At 48.9% G+C, this 14,309-nt stretch overlaps 1 protein-coding gene across 1 annotated transcript in view; it reads right to left on the bottom strand.

Moving 5' to 3' along the window:
• The window catches only part of PDPK1 (3-phosphoinositide dependent protein kinase 1), a 46,796-nt gene extending 44,236 nt beyond the window's left edge, over nt 1-2,560 (bottom strand). The window contains exon 1 of the mRNA XM_090023635.1: nt 2,421-2,560. Within this exon, the coding sequence (XP_089879761.1) occupies nt 2,421-2,444 (24 nt within the window). The 5' untranslated portion in view covers nt 2,445-2,560. The remainder of the gene's footprint in view (nt 1-2,420) is intronic.
• Nucleotides 2,561-14,309: the final 11,749 nt, after the last annotated feature.

Below are 14,309 nucleotides of genomic sequence, written 5' to 3'. Positions count from 1 at the left end.
GCCTATTGAGGAAGACAGCATTGAGGGCCCAAAATAGACACTGTAGACTTGAAGAATAACATCTGCCCAGAAGTTTTATACCTGCAATAGCTCTCAGTGAAACTAACCATGACATTGAAACTTAGAAGTCTGCCAGTATAGCTATAGGAACAAACACTCCTTGTGTAAATGTAGTTTACTCTGGCAAAAAGTGCTTCCCACCCCCTCAAATACATATTATACCAGTCCCCCAAGCAAAATAAACTATCCCAGAAAAAGTTGGTCGAACTGCTCAAAAAAGCTGTTGTGTAGCTAAAGAACTGTTGCAAAAGGTGACACAGCCCTAAGCAAAACTGACCACCATGACCACCAGGATCTGGGGGTATGTTTGTTCACCAGAGCGCCCCAAAGGATGACGAGGTCGAATGGTCATAAACTACTACAAGGCTGTTTCAGGCTGGACATAAGGAAGAATTTCTTTACTGTCTGAGCCCCAACATCTGGAACAGCCTGCCATTGGAGGTGGTTCAAGCACCTACATTGAAAATCTTCAAGAGCAAATTGGATGCTTATCTTGCTGGGATCCTATGACCCCAGCTGACTTCCTGCCCTTTGGGCGGGGGGGCTAGACTTGATGATCTTCCGAGGTCCCTTCCAGCCCTAATGTCTATGAAATCTATACCAGCAAAACTATCGGTAAAACACACACGGTTTATTTTTAGTTTGTTTACTTTAACTAGGAAGGGGTAATTATTGATAATACTGAGATCTAATGTATTGACAACAAAGGGATTAATAAGGACCAATTTAAACATGACAGCATTAATAATTTCTGCACCACACAAATTTATTATCTTCTACAAAGGAAGCATTTGCCCCATTTTCCTCACATATTTGGGTTCCTGTTGCTAAACAACCACATCTCCCACAAATGCTACAATTCTGTGTCACAGAAGCTTTGATAACATCTTTCATATGGGGCACATCTGAACTTTTTAAATTAAATAAAGTGACTTCCCTTATTTGACACAACCAGAATTACACCAGGATTAGCTGGCAAAAATGCCCAGATCCATCAGTTATACCTGTGTTCTGACACTGCAAGTCTGGTTGCCTAAACAGAGGGAACAGAGAAAGAGAAAGAAATAATAAGCTTTCCTCTGGCAGAAAACATCAACTGTGCCCCTCAGCTGAAAGCATCAAAAGAGGAGCCACTCTAACAGATTACCTGTGGTTGTGCTGAGGAAGCAGCAGGGCACTGGAAAAATACAACACTGAGTCTCTCTCCTGCCTCTCCCCATCCTTCCCAGTTCATAGCAATTAGGATCACAGGATAGTAGGGCTGGAAGGGACGTCATAAGGTCATCTAGTCCAACCCCCTGTTCAAGGTAGGATCATCCCTGATGAACCATCCCAGCCAAGCATCTGTCCAACCCACTGTTTAAAACTTCCAACGATAGAAACTCCACAACTTCTCTAGGCAACTTGTTCCAGTGCTTGACTACCTTCATTGTCAGAAAGTTCCTCCCTATCTTCAACCTACATTTCCTCTGCTGCAGCTTGAGGCCATTGCTACCAGTCCTGCCCCCTACAGTCACAGATAAGTGCCCACCAGCACACACACTAAAAATTTCCTTTCAGGTATTTGAAGACTGATCAATAGTTCCCCCCACTTCAGACTAAATAACCCTAGCTCTTTCAGCCCTTCTTCCTCATGAGTCATGCTCCCCAGGTCTCTAATCATCTTTGTTCTGAGCCAGACTCTTTCCAATTTGTGCACACCCTTCTTGAAGTGTGGGGCTCAAACCTGGACAACAACTCAGGTGAGGCCTCACCACTGCTGAATAGGACAGAAGAATTGTTTCCCTTCAATGTGCAAATGACACTTCTGGGAGCACAACCCAGAATGTGCTGGCTCTTTTGCAACAAGAGCAGACTTCTGGCTCATATTCAGCTTATGGTGTACTGTAGAGGTGCTTAACTTTTTGGTCCCACAGGCCCAATGAGTGAAACAGGGTTGCCTATACCTGACCAGGATCAGGACCTGCACAACCCCCTCCTGGTTCCCTCTGCGAGGATCGCCCCACACCGCCTTGCATGCCAGCATTCCCCAGGGACCCCTAGCTCCCCCTCTGTAGTACTGTAGCCAGGCCAGTCTGTACTGGTACGTGTCACCATTCTGTCTATTCACTATTCTCCGCGGGGCGGGGGAGTATCGTGGCAACGGCGGCCGCTGCGCTCGAGGGGGCCCGGCCGGGGAAAGGTCACGAGAGGCAGGGGCGCGACCAGGCCCCTCCGGGCGCCAGCGAGCAGTGTGGGCCCGGCCCGCGCGGAGCGGGGAGGAGCGCAGCGGGCACAGAAGGCGCGCCCTGGCCCGGCCCCCGCCTTCCCGGCGCCGAGGCCTAGCACCGCTGCCTGCCGGGCCGGGGAAGCACACTCACCAGAGGGCTGCTGGTGCTGGCCATGGGCCCCGCCACTCCGGCTCCGGCTCCCAGCGCCCTTTATCAGCGCAACTCGCGGCGGCGGAGCCCGCTCCAATGGGGCGCCCGCATCCTCCGCCGTGACGTCACCACAACAATGCGCCCCCCCTCTAGCAAGGGCGGGACTTCCGCTCGTCCTGCCTTGCCGTTGGCTTCGCTACTTGCCGCTCACGCGTAGAGCCGGAAGCGGCCCCTCACCATTTTCCAGCTTCCTTGCTAGCACAGCGCATGCGTGAATATTTTGAGCATGCGCAGCCGCCACACCGATGCCGATGCCCTCACTTCCGGCCAGAACCCATTCAGAGGCCAAGCGGAGCCCGTGTCAACATCACGCCAATCGTCACTTCCGGGCACGGCCCCACGGCGGGCTCCGGCCGCGCTGCTTCGCCCATTTCCGCGTTAGCGGCGGGGGCGGGTCCGAAGCGGCTCACGTGGGTTTAGCGCGCGCCCCCAGCATACAGTGCGCAGCCTGTCGGGTTTTTGCCCGCAGAGCTCCCGGCGGCGACCCGGTCTCGGTCCTTCGTCGCCCGGTATGCTGGCAGGGCCCTACCCCGGCTTGCCCGACCTGGCGTTGCCCTGGGGTCGCGGTGCGCCCTTGCTCCCCACGTCCTCCTACGGGAGCGGGCTGTGTTTGCTTTCCCCGGGGCCGCCCGAGCCTCCAGGGCTTCCCCCAGACATTTGCGCAGGGTTCGCGGCTCCCTCGCCCGCCCCGTGCTCGCGGACAGCTGCAAGCCGGCCCCGGTACCGCCCTGTGCTATGTTTCCCATTTGTGTTTTCCTTTAACTTTTAATTGGGTCATTTACCCTAGTGGGTTTTTACTGGATTTGGTCAAAATTGGTTCAGATGAAGGCGTTTTTTTTTCCTTTCTCCAGACCCCGACAGCTTGAGAAGCGTTAGTGTGTACAATTCCTAGGAAACCTTTCTTTAATACCTGCTAATACCAAGTTAGACTTTGTGCAGTTATGGCAAGATATTAATGATCAAGAATAGGAAAAACCAACCTCACACTGGACCAGACTCTGGAGGCAGCAAACATAGACCCTGACCACACACCACCCCCATCTTTTTATATGAACTTGTTCTGTGACTTGAACTACCAGGGCTATCACCATCTTGCAGCCGGTGTCGGTGACAGAGTGGGGAACACCTGGGACGCAGAGCACACATAAGACTTGTTCAGTCGTGTGCACTTTTTTTTCCAAGAATGCCTCCTTACAACTCTGAACCTTTGGTTCCTTAAAAGACTTGACCCAATTTTTACTTTCTAATTAGCAATATTTTTCCCTTTGCTGTTTATAAAGGTGTGGGCTTTAAGAAATTTTCTTTAAAAAAAAAACCAAAACAACCAACCAAACTTTGAGCAATGGTGAACAAGATTCAGGTCCTACAAACAATACCCCAAGTATGTGCACACATTCAGTTCCCTTGTGGCAGCAAAACCCTTTTGGCCAGCACAGAACCAGGCCTGTGCATTCTGCCGGCAGCTCGGCCTGCTCCGGTTGCCAGTAGTACACTGACCAACTGACCAGGTCCATCGCGCATCCTATTGGCAAGGCTGCTGCTGCAGCAGAGCTGTCAAGCACAGATGCTCCAGTGGCTTCTCTGAGGATATAGCATCTGCCAGCAGAGTCCTTGCGATGCAGACTGCCCTGTTCTGGCTTGCAAGCCCATCTCTTTCATACAACTGAGTTTGTAATGTCCCTAGTGATACTTAATGAGATGCTTCAGCAGCAGCTTCAGTTTACAGAATAATTAGCAACTGACCTCAGAGCCCAGCCGCAGAAGCCGTCATAGACTTAAGGCCTTGGGTTTGTTTTGGGTTTTTCTTCTTTTTTAATTTGAAATTAAACACCTGTTTCAGGTGTTTCACAAAACATCCTTTGTACTGCTCTGCATCTGTCCTGAAGCCACTGTTCTGTACAGGAGAAGAAAACCTCACATCCTCTGATCAGTGTCTCTGACACAGGCAGACCCCAGGGAACGTTCTTTATAGTTGGTCTAACAAAACACATCACCTCTACCTTGAGTCCGGATTCCTTTTGCCTGTAGACCAATAGGGCCACAACCTGTGTCCGTAAAACTGTGGTAGACATTGAAATTAGTTGTTTTTTAAATGAAAGCTTCATAATTTTAGAAGAAGGAAGCTAAATTCAAACATCCTGGAACCTGAAAGCCAACACCCTTGCTTCTGCCTTTTGTTTCAAATTAAATTTGCATGTTCACAGAGCACCAAGCTGCCTCAACACAAGAGCAGTTCCTTGCCCAGGAGAGCCTTCCACCTACCCATGCTCCTGTAAAATATGGAGCATCATAGCCAGAAGAAAAAATAATTCAACATCCTTCTTGCCATTAGACAACTTTGAGGTAAATGGACTGTGCTGTCACCTATCTGAGCCTAATTTGCACAAAGTGAACTTTTCCCAACCAGGAGATCTTACACCACCTTCAGCTCTCCTGTGAAATACAAATTTCGCTTTCCACCTAGAAGAAATTTTACAATTTTAGCATTCTATGCCTGAATAAGGGTGAGTGTGCCTGAAAGCTTACAAATAAAGACTTTTTTGAAAACATCCAGTTGGTCTGGTAAACAATATCACCTCTACCATGAGTTCTGATTCCTTATAGTGCAGCTGTCACCTGGTGACTGAGCGTCCAGCAGCTCATACATGCTAAGAAAGGCTGAGCTTAGTCCATGCTCAGACATGGGTCTTTCCTCCAAGAGCTGCAGACAGAGGTGCCAGCAATTAGGAAGCCGATGCTCCTCTTTCTGAGTCAGCACTACCTTAATGAGGAAGTGAGTTTGTTTTGCAGAGCCATTTTGATGTGCATATGCCTTAATTGAGTAAACTTGTGATCTTGTTTATTATAAGCCTCTCCTTCCTCATTCCTTTCTCTTCGCTGCAGTTATTACTCTCAGTCATATAACATTTAAATCGCATGGTGAGCTCTTCCAGACCAGATCCCTGGCAGTGAATTGTGCTCTGGAGCACTTTATGCATCTGGGGGTTTAAATAAAAAAACAAAACAAAACACCACAAACAAACACAAATCACTTGCTTACTACTGGTATTGATGCACATCACTCTGCTCTAGCAACAATAATTAGAACATCTCCATTGGTACTGGGGACCCTGCCACAAGATTGCCATGTGATTTCCCTTTAGCTCAAGGGACTCATGTTTTGGAGCACAAGGCTCTGCCTACACTTATTGCACACAATCCCTAGTGACTTGCATACAGTATAGCAGCATGCCCAAAGCACTCTGTGGTTGTAGAGGCATTACACCAGGAACAGGGCCTTACCTGATGTGGTATCAAGTTCTGCTGCTGCCTGAGCTAACCAAACCAGCACAAACCTTCCACAAGCTCAGGCTTGCTCCTGCCCAGATCTTCCTTCTAACACTGCTCACACAACCTTACTACCCCTCAACTCCTTCCTTAGTTGAGCCCAGGTGCCCTTATATTACCAAGCAGGTCTGGCTTCCTGGTTGCCTGCTGGCTCACATGAGCTGGCAGGTAACCTAGCCACAGGACTCCCTTAAAGGACCAGCTACCTTGGATCCATAATGTTTAGAGCCAAATCCTGCCCCTCCTCCAAAAGGCACTTACGTGGCTTCCAGGTACACTTCTAGCACACTAACCGTGAAACTGCTCTACCCCATGCACAGCTCCCAGGCTATTCACGTTCCTTGGGCATCTCCACTTTAGTGGAGGTAGATGTGCTCAAAGGGCCTCCACCAAGGTATTTACCTTCACATATGCTTTGTGACAACCTAATCCATCTGCGAATCACCTAAATCCCATGCAAGTCCCCAAACCCTTACTTGGCTAGTGAGGAACAGGAGAAACCACCCCCACCTACTGTAGTTGGAATATATTTCCATGCTCCAAGCCCCAAGTCAGCATTACACTGGGCTTCAGTTTCTCCACAATAGTTATATTAATGCTTGCAAAAAAGTGTATCTTCCAGTTGTGTGGTGCTGAGCCCTTTCATACAATACAGAGCTGGATTCTTCATGAGTAAGCACATAGGGGCATAGGCATGGAAAGGACCTGCAGGCTCACCAAGTCCAGTCCCCTGCTACTGCAGGTAATCAAGCCATATAAATATATAACTCTGTCACATGCTGATGTCACTGCACCTTAAACTGGCTGGGGTTTTGGCCCGCATTACTCCTAAGAGAAGGCTGTTCCAGAACATCGTTGTTAACAGTTACAAACCACATCTCAAGACTAAACTTATTCATGGCGGTTTAATTTGTTCTTGGACCAGTGTTGCCCTTCAGTTCAAAGAGCTCTTCTCCCACTCTGGTACTCAGCTACGGGATGCCTTTATAGAGCAACCATACCCCATCTCAGCCTTCCTTTGCTAAATTAAACAAGCCAAACTCCTTTCATCTCCCCTTCATAAGACAGGGGATCGTTCTTAGCCCTTCTCTGGACCTAAATTGTTCATCTTGGTCACGGGAGACCAGAAATGTACCCAGTACTCAGAAGGCAGTCGGTGTCAAAGAATGCCTGTCATCTAGGACAATATGAAAAGATATTGCCTTGTGTATTCACTTACAGATGTTCTGGAGCTTTATCTTCCTGATCCTCAGAAGTGCACAGCCACTCATTATAGATGAATTCTAGCTGGCTCTTTGCTGAGCACACACCTGGCAAAGGCAAGGTGATAAGCACTGAGACCCCCAACAGGCAGTGCAAAGGGCCACAGCGGATTAGATAGAGTGCTGCCTGTTTTCAGGGAGCCCGAGGGGCCGACTGGTCTTACTGCATCTGGATTGAGGGGAAATCTGTGAAAATGGAGATTTTCCAGCAGAGGGCAGCAGGGTGCCACCAGGACACAGAGCTGTCTTTGAACATGACCTGGAGAGGAGAACCCCCCTACAACATACTTCCCCAGGAGCCGGGAAGCATTCATTTCACTCGAATGACTGAGTCCCTCTCTTCTGTTTTGGGAGGTCTCTGAAAAAGGGAGTAATTCCTCCTCTCAGTACCACCTTTCCCCAAACCAGTTACAGGTGTTTCAAGTACCAAGCAGTTGAGATGCTGGGGCAGAGGCCTGACCAGAAAGTAAGTATCTTCATGCTGTCTAGGTGGGGCCAGTGAACCAAAAATAGTGCAGAGCAAAGGGCCCCAAGCAAGCTGCTCCCTGTTGACTCCGCTCTCTCTCCATGCTCGTTCCCTTTACAAGGTTCTGATGGGAAAGGGGCTGGACTCCGGCATCTGCATGGGCAGCCCCATGAAGACTTTGCTCAGTGGGCAGCTCTGGCCAAAAGGCAAACGATACTAGAATGCTTAAGGGCTGAAATGCAGAGTAGTAGAGAAAGTACAATAAATACATCACATAAAGCAACTGTGCAGGACTAGTCACTCCATCTCTACAAGGGTGTTGCAGAATGTGAGGCAGTTCAGTGGCCAGCAACAAGAATGGTTAGGGGTATGGAAGAACTCCCACACAAAGAGAGATTGAGCAGGGTCAGATTTTCACTGCAGAAAGGAGAGGACCCCAAGCCACCATGAAAGCATACACATTAATGAAGAAAAGCTTCTCTTCTCCATGTCTCAAAACACAAGACGGAGGGAATGCTCAGTTAATCTGAAATTGTTTGATTCAAAACCTCAAAAAGGGAAACGCGTTCTTATATAATGAGCAAGCAGACTGTGACACTCACTGGCTCCGGATGACAGTGGGGCAAGGGCTTCAGCATAATTCAAAGAAGGGTTTGTGATCTACATGGATAACAAGAAAATCCAGTTGTGATCATTAATGCTAAAACATTTTTTGCAAGTGATATAAAACCTCACTCTCTGAAGCATAAACTAATCTCCAGATACTTAAGATTAGGGTTAAATTTCAGCATAGACAGATTACCCCAAATCTGCTTATTTAGTGATTGCTAACGCTTTCATCTGAATCATCCAGTGCCAGATATGATCAGCGGCAGGATATTAGACTAGTGGGGCTTTTAATTTACCAAACAAGGACAAAACAACACCCAATGGCCAGAAGCTGAAGTTAAAAGAGGATCAGACAAGAAATGAAATGTTCATTTTTAACAGAGAGCTTGACTAACTGCTGGAACCCTTTACCATGAACTGCAGTAACTCCCCACCTTGGCCTCCTCAAATCAAAACTATTGTCTTAAAATACATATTATTCTTGCACCCTGATGTGGGAGCCAATGGGTGAAATCCTCTGGTGCAGGGGTCAGCAACGTTTGTGGGCAGAGTGCCCAAAACATCCACAACCTTGACCTGCAAGATGTTGGCATGCCAGGGGTGGATGTCAGGGGAGCTGCGGGGGGCCTGATCTTTGTTGTGGCAGTGCAGCCCAGTCCCTTCCCCAGCATCTGCACCAGGGCACACATGCCAACCAAAATGCCTACGTGTGCCATGCTCTGGCACCCATGCCGGGGTCTGGCATTTCTATGGCAGGAGGTCGGACTAGATGGTTATGATGGTCCATTCTGTCCTTGAAATGCATGACTTGGTGGTCCATAGGTCTGCCAGCAAGGCCCTTCCTAGCTTTGTGAGCCAACCCCAAGCATTCATAACAGAGCATCAGGACCCTTCAGATAATGAGATTTAGAAAGCCAAAGTGCATCATGTTGTTTTCCTTGTGGTTTCTGAGCCTGTAGTCAATTAGGAGAAATTTGTTTCATGCTTTTCCCTGAAAGAAGAAAGCTAGCCAATGACAGCTGAGCTTTTCAGACCACCCTGTGGCCCCAGAAGCTGGGGCTTAAAAAAACCATTCAGGATAAAAATACCAAAGCTGGCACCTGAATGACATAGGTGTGAGTGAGGTGTGGCAGGTCCCTGGTGCCTGTGTCTGCAGCAGATAGTAGCTGATGGAGACTGAGAAAGTAGGGCTGTGCGAGGCTTCGGACTGTGCTTCAGATCCGGAGAAGCTTTGGATGCTTCTGTGTCCGAAGCAGCATGCCCGGATCGAAGCACTGGCTTCGTTAGACTTTCCAAAGCGGTTCAGAAAAACTTCAGCGCCGCCTTAGAGATCTGGCCATAGGGTATAATGGGGAATCAATGAAATATCTATAACTTTGTTGTTTTTTGTCTGATTTAGATGAAACTTGCAGGCCTGGTAGCCTCTGCTAAGAGCATGAAACCTGCCAAGTTTCAAGAAGATTGGTGCAGGAGTTCAGAGGGAACTGCACCCCAATTTCTTGAAGGAAAACTCACGTCAAGTTATGTGCTACACTACAGGGGGGTGAAAACTGCCAGGGTGGTGGCCCCTGGTGAGGCCATGACACCTGCCAAGGTTCAAGGAGATCAGTGCAGGGGTTTGGGGGGAACTGCCCCTCAAGCTGCGGACAAGCAAAACTCGTGACGTGGGTGACACTGCGTGTGTTAAGGCGCGGCGGGGTGACAGCTGCAGGGATGGTGGCCCCTGCTGTGATGCTGCCAGGTGTGGAGGAGATTGGTGCAGGGGGGTCTTGGGGCCCTGCACCCCGAGCTGCTGACAGACAAAACTGGTGCCATGGGGGCCTGTGGGACTGACCGTGTCTATCTTGGGGTAGGGGGAGGGGCGTAAATTACTGCAGGCCTGGCAGCTAGGCTACTGTGTCACCAGTTACCAATCAATCATGATTCACTCAGGGACCAGCTCAATATACAGTTGCTAACTAATGTAACCAGTTATTTAGTAACGATTAACACATACAAAACAACAGACTAAGGAGAGGAAAGAGTCAATACAGACAACTGCCCCAAGACGGACACAGTCAGTCCCACAAGCACCCGTGGCACCAGTTTTGTCTGTCAGCAGCTCGGGGTGCAGGGCCCCAGAAGCCAGAAGCCCTGCACCGATCTCCTCCACAGCTGGCAGGCGTTGTGGCCACAGCAGGGGCCACCACCCCTGCAGCTGTCACCCTGCTGCGCCTTAACACACACAGGGTCACCCATGGCACCAGTTTTGCTCGTCTGCAGCTTAAGGTGCAGTTCCCCCCAAACCCCTGCTCCAATCTTGAAACTTGGCAGGCTTTGTGGCCTCAGTAAGAGCTACCAGCCCTGTGGGTTTCAGCCCCCTGTGGTGTAACACATACAAGTGACATGAGTTTTGCTTTCAAGTTTGGGGTACAGTTCCTCCCAAACCCCTGCACTGATCTTCTTGAAACTTGGCAGGCTTCATGCTCTTAGAAGAGGCTACCACCCCTGCAAGTTTCATCCAAAATCAGACAAAAAACAAAGTTATAGATATTTCATTGATTCCCCCCTTATACCCTATGGCTGGATCCGAGGTGGCTCCAAAGCTTCGGAGCTGCTTCAGCCGGATCGAAGCAGGAACCCGGTCTGAAGCTCTGAATCGGGTCGTGGCCATTTGAAGCGGCCAGATCCGAAGCAGGATCGAATAGCTGCCGACTCGCACAGGCCTATGAGAAAGTAGCTCTCAGTCTTCCCTGCCACCCCAGACATTTCCCTCATGCCCTTTTCTCCTTCTAGGTCTCCCCCTTTCTGTCTCATTTCTGGATCACCCTTCTGGAACTGAGCCTGGCAACCCTGAGAATTTTTCCAGGTGATGCCTTTGCTGGGTCTAGGGGCAGCAAGAAGTTAATACAAACGCTGGATTTGGTGTTGCAACCTTGACCCTGGCTAGCCATGTCTTACAAACCCTTGTGCTCACCCTCTTTGCTAGCACCAGCAGATCACTTGTTAGCCACTGCCAGTACAGGAATGTGTACACCATCAGATAGCACTGCCTGCACTTTCAGAACAGATAGCTAGCTTAGATCTCTTCACCTGATTAATGCTTATCTCTGTTCAGAAATGCCATAGTGACTCTAGCACGAATAGATCTTTAGAGAAGATTTAATGACTGAAGATTAAGGTAAACTATTTTTAACATTCAGTGACTTCATTATCTAGAAGGGCTCACATGGGAGTGAGGAGCATGGAGCCCCCAGGCTGGAAGAGAGCAGGGACTGCCAGTCAGGACTGAGGTGCTGTGGGAGAGCTGAGGGGTTTAGCAGAGCTGGAGATGGGGGTGGGTGGGAAAGGGGATTATTGAGCCACCTGAGCAGAATTACAGAGAGAGCCTGAGAACTGAGGCACATGGCAGGCCTGCATGAGGAGCAGTTCGGTACTGTCTGGTACTGGCCAGTGTCCCACTAGCCAGCTCTCTCTGTCTTTTGCTTTTATAATCTTCAAATTAAGAAAAAGGGACTTCTCTTCTACTTACAGAACACTCCCCTCTACAATTCTGGCTTAGCCAGGAGAGGACCAGTGATTTCTCCTGCCTGTCTCAGCCTGAACGGGCCCTGCCTTTAGGCACTGTCCTAAGGCAACAACAGGGAAGAAGCAATGGAAGTGGCTGCAGGTCAGGCTTTTACTTCTTGGAAGTGGAATGGGGAGACTCCTTTCTAGGACATCTTCAGACAGGGCCAGATTAACACATAGGGCCCTAGACATATGCCTAGTCTGGCTAAGTAAAGAAGGGGCCCAGCTGTGCTTATTTTACATATTATAATTATAAAATGAAAAAAGTAGGGGCCCAAGCATTTGTTTGCCTAGGGCCCACTGAAGGGTTAATATGGCCCTGCCTTCAGAAAGTTGAGCACCAATATCTGATTCTTGAAGTTAATGATGCATTAAAAGATAGAGGCCATATTGCAAAGAGAAGACATCAGAGGATACAGCAGCTTGGCTGAACCCCTCTGCCTCTGCGTCAAGGCAGACGCCTACTCTTCTTTTGGCATGAGCCTGTGTTCCTGATGCTGGACGAACATGCTGATTCAAGACATCTCACGCTCTTCTGAAATGAACACACAGATGACTGAACACCGCAGTGCTCAGTTACAGTTTTTCCTCCCATCACAGACTTGGGAGATTACTATTTCATGGTAGTGGCTGCAAAATTGACTCTGTTGTCAAGTAGCTCCTAGTGAAGTGACACTGGTCATGGAGACCATGGGGGTTACGTAGGCTGAAATAATGGGAAACAAGCAAGAGACACTGGTAGCATCACCTGGGATTTCTGTTCAGGTAGTGGGATTGCTGCGAGTGAATGTGAGTACTGGGGAAGTGTGTTGCTCTTGTTGCTTTTGACAGCTATGTTGAGATCATATTAGTATATTATGTGGAATTAACAAGACAAGCATTAGATGGATTAGAAACCATCTCACCAACCAGTCTTAAAATGTAACTGGTATTAGGGAGATGTAGGTGACCTACTGTCCTATCCTCACATGCTGCTGCCACCATGACATTTCCAGAATCTAACCTTTCCTTTCTGCCCCACTGTGGTCTTGCAGCCTGGATGTATTGTTTCAAAGCATCTTTTGGATGTTCTTGGGCTCTGGCTTCTCAATAACCACATGCAGATGTTAGCTCTACTTTATTTATTTAAGCATGCAAGGAAAAAAAAATGCAAGTTACAGAAAAAAGCTTTGTTTCTTCATGGCTAATGTTCCCAGTGTTACACCACAACATTCTCCACTGCTTACAAACCATGCATTTTATCAAGTCATTCTCCCCATAAAACACAGAGAGCGAGCTCATGCACGTCCCAGAGAAGGTGAAGAAACTACTTGCTCTGTTCTGATCCAGAGGACAGTGTGTAGTGGTGGTTAATTCAGCCTGAGGCTGGAGTCAGCCTTGGTAGGCAGTTTTAAGTTCTCCTGAGGTTGGGGAAGCTGGATCAGATGGAGAGCCCCATTGGTGGGTAAGGCTTCCCACCGCCCCCCGGCAGGTGATGCATTACACAGGCAAAGGCAAATGTAGGACTAGCTCACATGAATACAATCTAAGCAACACCATGGCCTGAGATCTTCTCCCATTCTGTGCAGCAGCAAACGAAGAAAAACAGAGGAGACAGCAAACCAAAAGTAGCCAAGCCCCTTTGGAGGTTACTCTGGGCTTTGTGGTACTTCTCACTCCATGGAAAACAGCTACGCTGCTCACAGTCATCCTGCAGAGGTTTCTAATAGCTCTTAATTCACACATCATCAGTAATAGAATAACCTGCAGCAGTCTCAGGGTATCTCAACAGAAGAGCAGGATTCAAGTATAGTCCAACTGTATCGGCCCATTCAGTATGACTGGCTGTGTGTTTTAACATTTTTCCATCCACAGGTTTTTGACAAAGTTTTGTTTTGGGCTTTTTCTTTCTTTTTTAATTAAATGACCAATTTTGCAGGAGGTACGTGCACTTCCTCTAAAAATTCTTAATTTTTCATTGGAAGACCCAGAACACCCATGATTTCTTAGCCAAAGACCAAATAGAAAATGTTGGTGTCTTTTTCCCCAAGCAAAAAAGTTAAAGTCACCTACCCCTTCCCCCGTCCCCCCCACTCACTTTGTGACTGGCTCTTACATTTTAGGTCTGTCCCCCAGGCTCCAGGGAAACATCCTGTGGCCTCGGTGCTGCAAGAGTGCCCGCGGAGGGCCGCAGTGCCAGACAGCGCTGATGGCAGGGCAGCCCTTAGTGTCTGCAGCTCACACCAGCTCCAGGCTCCCACGACCTCTGCACCTTGCCTGCCTGGTGCACGTGGCTGCCCTCTCTTCCTCATAGCTGCCAGTTCCCAGTCTCTGCACGGCCTCCCTGCTTCCATCCTGTTAGATCTAGGCTTGCTCTCCCCTTCACAGCTTTGCTGCTCCCTGCTTGCTCCCTCTTGCCTCAAGGCTTGCGGCTGTCCCCTGCCATCCCATGTTGCCCCTGATGATACCAGCTTGGAAGGCCTGTTGCCTGCTCCATCCCCAGACTGCCCTGCTTCAGCAAGCTGCCTTCTCCTTAAGACCCAGGCCCCACAGATGTCCCACCCTGAGGCAGGGCCCTCCTGGGATCTACCGCTGTGCTCCCTTAACCAAACTCCTTCAGAAACAGGTTGAACCAGG

This window comes from Crocodylus siamensis, chromosome 12 (genome assembly GCF_052110815.1).
Source record: "Crocodylus siamensis isolate JL-2025a chromosome 12, ASM5211081v1, whole genome shotgun sequence".
In the NCBI taxonomy this organism is placed as follows: domain Eukaryota; kingdom Metazoa; phylum Chordata; order Crocodylia; family Crocodylidae; genus Crocodylus; species Crocodylus siamensis.
Note: the sequence above shows the minus strand (reverse complement) of the source record. Positions and strands in the feature narration are given on the sequence as shown.